Source organism: Pectinophora gossypiella, chromosome 15 (assembly GCF_024362695.1).
Source record: "Pectinophora gossypiella chromosome 15, ilPecGoss1.1, whole genome shotgun sequence".
Lineage (NCBI taxonomy): Eukaryota > Metazoa > Arthropoda > Insecta > Lepidoptera > Gelechiidae > Pectinophora > Pectinophora gossypiella.
Window position 1 is genome coordinate 121,886 of NC_065418.1, and position 12,346 is coordinate 134,231.

Here is a 12,346-nt window from a genome sequence, read left to right on the forward strand (position 1 = left end):
AAACAAATTAACATCTGCATTGTCGCGTGTGGCGCTGATGGTGCAACACACTACAATTATTTAACGTATACGTACGTAGCGTCATCATAGTAACTTTTTACTAAACGTCAAACACGAAATTACTATGGAATTTGTACGAAAAAAGCATGGAAAAGCAACATGTGACGTCATAGAAAAACGTGATAAAATATCGCTCTTATTATTACATTTTTCTTTATTAAAATTAATCAATAATTAAATAAAAAAAAGGAAACGTTTTTTGTCACCTATAGATCTATCTTTATTTAGTCATTATAATTTCATAATTTATGTTTGACCTAGGAAGCTACCCAATTGTACAAAAAATACCGCGCTCATGCAAGAGCCCAGGCTAACACTAGCTAAGGGTGTCGCCATCGACGGATACGTCTGAGAGGACATCATCATCATCATGATTCGATGACTATAAGTACCTCCTATATGTGTGACAGTTTCATCTACCAGTACCGCTTTACTTTGTTTCTATAAGTACGTTACGCCAGCAAAGACTCTACCACGCGACAGGAGAAACTCCATGATTCTCGACAGATAAGCAGCACTGAAGTCTCTCTCTCATTCAGCAATTTATTGAAGACGTCATGTATGTCGGTAGGCAGGTGAACTCGAACCCCTGAGTTGCATTCAGATAAAATAAGCTCACGCCTATTTCCCACCGGGGTACAGACGCAGAGACTATAGAATTCCATTTGCTTCGATCCTGATACATTTCTCCTGATTATCTATTTATACAAAGTTATTCTAATTTATAAGTATTTATTGTAAAGCATAGCAACATCTGGAGTCTCCACAGACGATGGTAGGAGTGACTGTTGTCACGTTTTCTGCAACTTCTCTCGTGGCTTAACAGCCAGCCGCAACTTTGGTTTATTTTTTGTGTAGCCAATAGGATTGCTTCATTTATCGCAACGTGCGCTATGTACGCGCAGAATGCTACGGGGGCAGGATATGAGGTGTGTTCTGTACCAGGTGCGCAGCCGCTGCGTCGTTTACGATAATTACTGGAAAGCGGCGCGACCTGTCCGCGCCGCCGACATTACTCGGACATCAATCAACCACGAGATGCTGTTTACGCGCATGCGCACTCGCAATGAGTTCCTGCTCTATTAAAACCAAAATAAGTAAAGTATGTATGTTATCAAGTCAATATTAGGTACACCTACCGGACCTGTCAAATCTTCAGGTTACGTAACCATGTGAAGACAGAATAACGGTTTTGTCCGGAACACACGTTTTATTATCACTACTTATTGTTTATGTCTGGTTTAATTCCACCTTTAGGTGATCATGGGCCTAGATTATGACTATTACAGTGTGTAGTGTGCAATGTAGGTGTAGTGTATTAGGTACTCCGTGCTAGTAGAGTAGGTACTTACTACTAGTACTATTAGCTGTCTGCACGGATCATGTTACTTTCGGACAATCAGGAGGTCAGCCTGTAATATCCTAACCAAACTAGGGACCAAAAAGTATTTTTTTTTTATATGTCCCCACCGGGAATCGAACCCAGGACCTCCGGATCGTGAGCCCAACGCTCAACCACTGGACCACGGAGGTCGTCTGATTGTCCGAAAGTAAGATGATCAGTGCTTTCCGAATCACGTTAAGCCGTTGGTCCCGGTTACTACTTACTGATGTACTTAAGTAAGTAGTCGTTACATGGGCCAAGTCAGGGGCCTCTAGCGACTCAGTAGTAACCCTGATACCAGGGTTGATGAGGTTGGTACTTTATCACAACCCACACGATAGAAGAAGAAGCTGTCAGCTGCCGGACACATTTGACAGAACATTAACAGTAACATATACCAGTTGAATTGGCGGCACTCCATCTAACCGGCTCCGTTTACCTCACGCTGGCACCTGTCGTTACATAATATAGGAACACTGCGTGTTACAACACACGCTTTCACATTATATAGAGCGGGTTTGTCATCGTGTACATACGAACGAGGACGGCTTCCTACTCCTGACCTGAATCCGGGCAACGAAAAAGATACTACCCATGCAATCACGTATGTTTCTCATCCGGACAAGTAGTTAATGCCATTTGAAAAAAATAACAACAATAAGTCAAGTAAATTAAATGTCTCTCTTGTCACGTGGGCCAGCTGGAAGAAATTTCTTTCTTAGAGATAAGCTTGCCTGTATTTTCTCTTTTCATTTGTGGTAAAATAACCCGTAACGTCTGTTTAGTTAAGTGTGTTTCTTTTGTCTGTCCTATTGTAAATAAATAAGAATAAACAATAATTCATTACGCCCCGCACAGATACGAGGTTGATTACCTTAATTTTGTGTGAGGTCAATGACCGACCACACCAACTCTGGCGTCTGGCTGACAGAAGCCTCCAACATAGCTCATGTAACGACTACAATAGCTATTTCAGTAAATACCGACAAACAACCTGTAACAATAGCGGAATATGATTGTTTTATGTTTTCAACATAACAATAAAAAGGACTCCAAAATCTATAAGAAGACTCTTGTATCGTGTGGGTTGTGAGGTGGATGACTGATTTTTGTGATATGTGAGCCCAAACGCTCAACCACTGGACCACGGAGGCTGTTAATCTATGTTATAAGAAGTAAAAATCAATATTTTGTTGAATCCAAATTGTGAAGTGAATAAAAAAATCATTCATACAAATGACATCAACGAGATCATTGTTATTGTTCCATAATAATGTTTTTTGACGACAACTAATAAAAATAATGTTTTATTCAAGTGTGTGTAGTGTTACACGTGTAGTGGTTGCGGCGTGTGTAACGTACAGGCATACCCTGGACACTTCATAGAAAAATCTTCGTTTAATCAAACACTGCACATTGATGTTAACGTACACGCGCAACTGTGTATGTTACGCCTGACGCCCATACGATTGAAGACTAAAGTAAGACCGAGGGGGTGAGGTAAACCTAGCTCAGCCGCTGGTGGGGAGCGGAGAGTTGATGTTATTGGTATAGCACAGGTGAGGTGAGAGATACACGTCAAGATTCAGGTACACATTTAATATAAACATCGTATAAACTGGTGGTAGTCCTTAGTCGACTGCGGCGGTAATAAACTTACAGCTAACTTACACTAGTGACGACACTATATATACACAGCACACGGCGACATCACGCCTCTGCCGCCGCGCGGGCTCGGCAGGAGATCACAACAACTCTTACGGTAACGCTACACTGGTAACCACATTTCGAGTATTATGTTTTGTAGAAAACCCCTAGTAATTCTGGAGACTCTGCTCAATCCTCAATGTCAGTCCTCATCTATCAGTTTTCTAACTCTTTGTACATAAGCACTCAATTCAATGATCTTGGTCTAATATATGAAATGCCTTTATTTAAATTGTATTTGCCCAAAATATGTCACGAAAATTGGTACTATAAGTTTCGAACCATTTTTGATTTAAAGTTTTCACAGTGACATAAAGAGAACGATAGCTAGAGTTCAAAATACGTCATGTAACTAGAGACTACATATAAGTATTGCCCTGGGCGGGCGCGCGGCGGCGGGTGCGCGTGCGCCGGTCGCTACTAGGCTAGCTACGCTACATCACATGATCGCCAGCGCGCGGCACAGTCCTGTGGGAATGCCTCGTCTTACATCGTGCTCCCGATGCTACGCCTGTTGAGGACACAACCTGCACTATTTCGTTCTATCCACTATCAAATAATCTTCTGTTTCGTTTCTTTTTCACAATGTCAACTCGAAAATTATCTCGCTCGGAACTATTTTTATAAATATCGAAAATATTACAGCTGGTCCACTAACAAGCGACTATCTGTTTCTAGATATTGTTGTTCACCAGATTTTGCCGTGCAAACCGAGTCCGTGCAGCCCGCTCGCGTGTCCGTGCAGGCCAATGCCATGCAGGCCGAGTCCGTGCAAGCCTATTCCGTGCAGGCCGGCGTCGTGCAGCACGGGCGCGTGCGCCGCCACCGGCACGGCTACCGGCTTGGCCACCGCCACCGGGTACGGCTGTGGTACCGGCACGCCGACCTAACACACGAAGTTATATTATTTTGTTGTCTAAATAAAAACAAGCAGCCTGTAAGTTAGCTGCGTTGGTGGCTCTACAACTTTGATGAACGTCCCAGCAAGACTTTGTTTGATATAACCCAAATCCCCTTAAATAATGGTGAATCAATTAGCAAGCAAGAGTATCTTGTATAGCCTTTCTGGTTCATGAAAGTTGCAATTGTGATGGGGACGTACCTGTTTGATGATGGGCACGGGCACCGCGTGGGGCACGGGCACGGGCACGGGCCGGTCCACGGGCACGGCGACGGGTCTGTCCACGGCCACCGGGTACGGCCGCGGCACCGGCACGGCCACCGGGCGGTCCACCGGCACCGCTACTGGGACCTGCAACGACACCCACATTACTACTTCTTCTCTTCTCCCGTGTGAGTTGTGAGGTCAATGACCAACCTCATCAACCCTGGTGTGGCTCATGTAACGACTACACACATATAGCAGCTGGGACCGACTATTTAACCTGCCTTCCTAATCAGTCTCATTGCAGCATTTCCATGCTACTTTTTTAGGAAAAAATAGGGCAATCAGTAATCAGGGTAGGGTAGGGTAATCAGTCTGCAACATCCTTAATAAACTAGGGTCACAAAGTATTTTTTCGTACGATGTCCCCATTGGAAATCTATTTATTTATTTATTCACTAAGATCACAAACACATTATCATTACCGGTAATATCCCATAGTCGATAATGCTTGTACCATGCCTTACATTTAATAATAAAATCCATTTAAACGATTAAAGACATCTAATTTTACGAATGAAGGAACCCAGTGCCGTCAGATCGAGAGGCCACCGCTGTGACTAGAAGACCACGGAGGCCGTTGACGTTACTGTATTTGCAGCGATGCCACACCGTGCGTGGTCGCTACGCCGCGACGTCGCCGGCGCATACAGCGGATGGACCCCACGACGGAGCGGAGCAGCACTTGTGTGACATCTTGCTGACACCGCTCATGACGCGGATGCATAAATATGTTAATAAATATGTTCTTTTAGTGTAATATTTCTTTCTTTTATTGTTCTGTTTCTGCTTTCCATGTGTAACAGTAAGTCGTTTTTTTTGTACTCATTATTTATTTTTTAAAATTTATTGTGCGGGTACTCGCGTTTCACCGATCGGCGCGGTTGAAAATCAGTGTTGCCCTCTGGGTAAATTTTCACTGAACCCTGGCCTTTTTTGGTGAACTGCGGCACCCATATACCTTTATGTTTTCTAACTAAATACTTATTAATGTTATGTGTGTATATTTTAATGTTTTAAATGTATATGTGTGTCGTAGATTTTACCTAAATAAACTTTTTTATTATTATTATTTTTTATGTTTTCTTTTGACGTGACTTATTGCTAATGCGCCGCATATGGCATTAATTAGGTATTTGGCCGGAGGGATACATATCATTACAATAGAAACATTCATAAACTCACGCCTGTATATCCTATAGGGTAAAGCAGTAAACAGAAGACAACTTGCAGCCACTTTTGGCACGATGTCTTAAGTACTCAGTTTTGTGATGCGCCCATAGATATAATGTTACTTGATCAGGAGGAAGTACTAACTTTGACGGGGTATGGCACGGGTCTGTCGACGGGCACGGGGTAGGGCGCGGGCACGGGGACGCCGATGTGCTTGGTGACGGTGGTGTGCACGTCCGCGCCCACCACTTGGCCCACGCCGCCCAGCGCGCCCACTCCGTAACCAAGCCCGTAGCCGGCGGCCACCCCGTGGCCCAGTCCGTGACCCAGCCCGTACCCGCCCAGGTGACCCACCAGCCCGCTCCTCTTCTGCAGCACCTTACCAGGCTCGGCCAGCACGGCTGCGCAAGCGCACACCACCACTACCTGAAACCAACATGGCGGATTAGCAGACAACTCATACGTCATCATACCACAGCAAAATAAGTAGATATCTTTGATAGCCGATAGAATCACGTTCATACATGTTGCCATATGTATTTTGATATTTTTAAGAGTCTATTAAACACAGTTATTATTAAAACACACTGTATCGAGACGCCGCCGGGAGGGAGGAATTATTGAGAAGCAATAAGAAGGTACCTAAATGTTTGAGAGAGAGAAATGTTAGAAATGTTGAACATTATAAACAAAAATTAAAAAAACTGAGGTACGTTATTGAACTTGTCGTCGCCAGCAGCGACACATGTCCGCGGGCGGTTCACCGACCGTTACCTAACTATTGTTGGTAAACTGTCGCCCGGTGAATTATAAGGTTAACAATGACAGCTATTGCGGATTACTTTTACTGGTTACGTGTGCGGAATGCAGCGGCGGGGGCAGGGCCGCACGCGGGGGGGGAACGGAACGTAACAATTCCTATTTGACTTACTTATAACGTACTGAAAGTTATGGTACTTTATTAAGAAGTACAAAAGACAGTGTTCGACGTAGGAGCATGTTTATTGGTGATGTCAAACTCTTTAATTTTCTATGATTTTAGTTCCTGCGGCAGCCCTGTGGTCGTCACCAGCAGCGGGGCGGCAGCGGGGCTACGCGCGCGCCGCATGCTAATACGTATGAGATTTGGTGTGTTGACGCCGTCACCAGGTTGGTTGAGCAACCTATATCCAGCCGGTTGCTTCACACGGGACCCGCTTTCCTTTTCTGTTTTGTCACGTCTTCAATTGTTTGAGTAACGTTTTTCTACTTTCGGTTATTTGTTTTGATTGATTGCACGGAATCCTTGATGGCCCTGTTCGGAGACAGAGTGACTTACATCGTAGTGTAATGAGTTCGAATTCACGTTTGAATCAAGGATAATTAAAAATATAATATTATTATTAAGTAATAATATTAATTGGGTCGTGTACTAAGTTTAAGATAAATTATGAAATTCTGATTAGTAAATAAAGACAGATCTAAAACAAACGAAAAACATTTTCTATTTAACTTGTTTATGAATTTTAATCAAGAAAAACGTAATAATAAGTCCGACATTTTATCACGGTTTTCTATGACGTCACAGTGTTTTGACGTTTAGTAATTTCTCCGGCCTAGTAGTTAATGCCATTTGCGGTAAATCTTCAATAAGTCACTTAAAAAAAAAGACGTTTAGTAAAAAGTAACTGATTTGACGAGTTGGAAACTATCCTATTATGGCAGTGTTACGGCACAAGCAGCGACTGTCCGAGCCGATCCTTGTTGTGTTCGCATATCCCTGCAACAACTGCAACCATGAAGGCAACGTGCGCGGGCGCCGCCGCTACTTATAGGCACTGTATTTTATTCTACCAACACATTGTATTGTTTTACATTGTACATATTTTGTCTTTTTGCAAATAAGTATTCGGTTGGAACTTATTACCTAACATACTTATACATTAAGTTAATTATAAATAATAATAATAGTACTTATTATTATTAATTAGGTAATTTGTTGTTTTCCTTACCTTACTTAGTTTAAAGTAACAGACACAAGTAACCAAGTTTGTTAGTGTGTTAAGCAGTAATAGTACTTTTTTGACGTGACCTCTTGTAGTATGCCTCAGACGGCATTACCTTGCTGAGGGCGCTCACCTCGACGGACCTGGTTACAGGGTGCCCAGAGTGTTAAGTAGTGCAGTAGTATTGTAGTTAGTAAACATTTATTATTTACATTACACAAACACACACACACACACACATCTTATCTCATAAGTATTTATCTTTATTTAAACGTTGATTATTTTTGTTAAAAGAAATAAATATGTACTATCAAAGTTGTAATACCGATTAGGAAGAGCGGGGCTTCCTGACACAGGTCTTTAAATGAGGCTTACTAGGAAGTCCCAATAACGAGGTTATATATTGATGTACTATTTAAAGCAAATAAACTATTTTGATTTTGATTACATTAGATAGATATTACATAATAATATATAATAGTTAATGTTAATGTGTTAGATAGATATTGACGTTTTTAAATAACATTTTTTTTATAAATTTAGGCTAGCGTTTGACCACAATCTCACCCAGTGGTAAGTGACGATGTGGTCTAGAGTGGATCACGCTTACCTAGCAAGTGCCTATTCACTATAGCCTCGAAGAATCCTAGATTATAATGAGATGGGAAAACAGACGACGGCAGACAGTTCCAGCCCTTTGCTGTTCACATCAAAAAGGAAAAGGCCAAATGTTTAGTGCGGATTGGTGGTATATCCACAAAATAAGGATGAAATGCCTGCCGACGTCTAGTTGTCCGTAGATGGAATGGAGTGGGTGGAATTAGCCCAGCAAGTTCTTTAATTATATACTTAACGTAAGTTCATGAATATATTCCCGATTAGGTTAGACAGAGATAAATTCACAAAATATGAACTGAGCCTTTTATTAGAGCTTGTTATTAGAACAACGGAATTACGGTTGGATAACAGCAATAAGACTGAAAAAGTTAAATACGCAATCTGAGATTATTTTGTATAATAGTACCTATCGCGCGCGACGCGATAAACGAGTCAATAGAATTGGTTTATTTGTATAGCCTGGTATAATTTGTAAAATTAGCTTATGCTGGGAGTATGGCACGGGTTGATTAAGTTTGTTAACTGATGCTGTACATCGCTTGTGTCCCCAGGGACTACGTCGCACCTCGTTACACTAGAGTTATCCACACGAGTCACTTACTAAAGCCTTCATATTGTGTGATATAGGGAAGCACCACACTTGACCGCCGCAGCTAGGGATGTACAGGGATACTGGCAGCAAGCAGCGAGGGAGCCTGCGCACGAGTTGTGCTGCAGTGCGCATGCGCGCGTATATAAGCCGCTCCCGCCACACTTGCGACACACTGCCACAATACCGATCTAGATCTGTCTACTCCCGCGCTGCCTAGCCGCTGTGACGTCACACGCGCTGAGAACTGCTCCCGGACTGACAGTCGCAAGAGGGTTGGACTCAGGTTGTCTAGATAACAATATGACTAACTACATTAAAGATTATACCTATCACAAAGCGACTAGATATAATTTCTCCTACATCTTAATGGACTTCGTTGCAAATTTACTTGATCGCAAAATGACCTAGCCCGTGCCGTGACCCAGCCAGATCGTGTAATGACAATAAAGTCAACTGCAAAATGCTTTTTGTAAATTTAAAATTACATACAATAGATTGTATCTATACTAATATTATAAAGATTTGTATTTTTTTTGGTATGGAATGAACTTAAACTGCTGGACCGATTTCAAAAAATATTGTACGTTGCATAGGGTATATTTATCACTAGAAAAAAATTTGAACCCCGCTAAAATTGAGAAATCAGAATCATTTATTCAACGTAATTACCACGGATAATAAAATTGTTGAAGGCAATTTAACATTTTTGAATCTACGTCATTGTAGAAGACATGACAAGAAACTGCAACAGCAACACATCTTTTAAACCAATGTAGGCATACATTACAAGTAATTTAATAAGTAGAGGAACACATTCAATACCAGTCATTTTTATCATTTAGGTATTCGTTAATTTATTATTAATGTAAGTACATACAACATTACAGTATGGCCCAATGCGCTGTATGACGAGAAAACAATATACAAACTAATACAACAAAAATAAACATTGAAAGAAAAAAAAAGAAACAGAAAGCAGCTTAATTTTATATGACATGTAGCTATGCAATATATGAATAAATAAATAAATAAAGAAAAATAAGACTATAAATAATATGAAAAACACTAAACGAAACGAAAAAAAGGAATCTCATAATAAGCTTTAAATTGTTTTAAATTGTATGTGTTATATCTATTTAGTTTATATTTTTTAGTGATGTACACGTCTATCTGCCTGCTCTTAGTTTTTATCTCTTTCCCGCTGGAAGAGATTTCTACTAGAAATAAGCTGAACCGTTAGTCTGTCTTGTGTTAGTCTAATTGTTTTATATCCTGTTCTGTGTACGATAAACTGTTAAATAATAAATAAATAAATAAGATATCTTGCATAATAATTTCCTCTTAGAAAATAAATGTCGACCCGTGCGAAGCAGGGAACGCATTGCTAGTTATACAACAATAAGCTCATGACTTTACCTCCACCAACCCGCAGTGGAGCAGCGTGGTGGAGTATGCTCCATACCCCCTCCGGTTGATTGAGGGGAGGCCGGGCCCAGCAGTGGGACGTATATAGGGTGTTTATGTAAGCTCATGACTACATTGAACGCGGTACACGGCTACTGTCTACACGGTTATTATTTTTCCTCTAGCTTGTACATGATTCGACGCTGCACCACTCCAGTACCGACGCGCCCGCGGTATATTTGGGCGAAAGCCCATGATACCCTGTCACCGCCCGGTGCATCACACCCGTCTTGACACGAATACCAGGAGTGGCTGCGAGTATCTTATTGGTGACTTGTGGCCCTGCCTACCCCGTTGGGGATACGGGCGCGATTATATGTAGTAACAACTACGAACTTCAATTAAACCTATTAACCTACTACTTATTTATTTTTTAATGCAGAAAAGACGTTATAATTATTTTTAATTAAAAATAGGTTAAAGTATATCATCTTCTATCGTGTGGGTTGTGAGGTGGGTAACCCCCAAAGATGAGCCGCCTAAGGCCACTGACGTGGATACATCAGTAAGTAGTAACCATAGTAATAACTATATTAATAATACGACATCAATGTGGGTTGTGACGATCGTGCGCAAGCGGCGCGCGTTGATGTCTTTCCCTCGCAGCCGCGCACCGCGACACACAGGATAGACTCCAGTGCACTGCAGAGACCTTTCCTTATTACCCAATCTCACTATACTCTAACTAGTTTCCACAGACGCTATAACGATATCTAACAATATCTAAATGCTCTACTTACTGGGCTAGGGAACACAGCGGTTATTGTTTCATAGACGATGGTGTATTACCAATAGGAGCTCGCATTTCGGTTGCGCTTGTTAATTGATAGCGATCAATACGATACAAGTTTTACCTAAACGAACTTTTTTATTATTGTTATTATTTATTATCAATCAAGTCAACACGATCCAGGACGAGGCGTCGAAGGGCGACCACTCTAAAATGACGCGTGAAGTTTGCTATAAGTACACTTCTTCTCCATACATTTTTCACGCATTATAATCGAAATAAAAAAAAAAAAACAAAGGGTTCCGTTTTACCTTTTGAGGTTCGGAACTCTAAAAATCATAATCATAGTAAAATTATACGACCTCTTCTGTCGTGTGGGCTGTGAAGTGAATTACCAACCTCATCAACCCTGGTGTCGGGGTAAAGAGTGAACCACCAACCTGCAGTGGAACAGCATGGTGGAGTATGCTTCATGCCCTCTCCGGTAGATTGAGGAGAGGCTCGTGTTCAGCAGTAGGACTTATGGAGTCTTTTAAGTTATATTACCAGAACTGTTCTTATATGTATTCTATTTAACTTGTTTGTTTGTATGCATGCTGTTGATACACGATAATAAGTAAATAAATGTTGCGGATGGTGTGGAATACTTTGAAGATGATGGAGGGCTGCAGGCCGCGGTGGGGAGGTCCACCCCCGGCATGCTACACGTCTTCTATCGTATGAGGTCAATGAAAAACACGTCATCATGACGTCATAGTGTCCCGCACCCTCGCGTCGTAGGTGACATTCTTACAAGCCGGTTGACGTGTAGCGGTACATTGCTGCCGGCACAGGTGTGCTGCAGTACCCTGTCTGCGGGGACCTTTACTGTACGTACTTTCAAAATAACAAACAGTCAAACGCAATAAAATATTGTCAGGACTCTGATATATATATAACGAACTGTTAGTGGTTGTCGGCGCGGCTCGTGACGGTGCCGTGAGCCGCGGATCTGATAGCAGCCGGCGCAGGGTCCGCCATCGTAGCCTGTGTAGTAATAAAGCAAGCGGCATAAATGTCAACAGCTGGTCTATGGACCGCCAGCTGACACCCTGAAAATCAGCACTTGAAACCCTGTAATTATTCTGAGTGAGGCCCTTAAAGGACACCACCATTGTCAACAAGTCCATTCACCCTATTACAATTTGTCTTAATGTTTACTATTTATTTATACTATGTTGTGTAAGTTGTTTTTTCTTGCGTATTTTGATTGTAAGTAATGTGTTATTCCGTGCATTGTTATATATTTGTTACTGTGGTGTCCCTTTTTTTTGTGGTGTCGTTAAACGTGATGAGTTGAAGGCCCGTCCCCCTGCCTCTATTCATTATAACTACCAAAACGATGCGATGTGCTCACGTGCCCCCACTGTGCGCGGGAGTTCACTGTAATCTTTAATAGGCTACATAAGCCATGTTCGGGCGCATCAGC

The 12,346-nt window shown here is 41.8% G+C and overlaps 1 protein-coding gene across 1 annotated transcript; it reads right to left on the minus strand.

Moving 5' to 3' along the window:
• Positions 1-3,839: 3,839 nt before the first annotated feature.
• Positions 3,840-7,267, minus strand: LOC126373420 (tetra-peptide repeat homeobox protein 1-like). The gene is made up of 5 exons (XM_050019577.1): positions 7,200-7,267; positions 6,559-6,709; positions 5,634-5,915; positions 4,254-4,403; positions 3,840-4,037 (listed from the first exon to the last, which is right to left on the minus strand). The coding sequence occupies exons 1-5, from the start codon at positions 7,265-7,267 to the stop codon at positions 3,840-3,842; spliced, it is 849 nt and encodes a 282-aa protein (XP_049875534.1).
• Between the last annotated feature and the right edge of the window lie 5,079 nt (positions 7,268-12,346).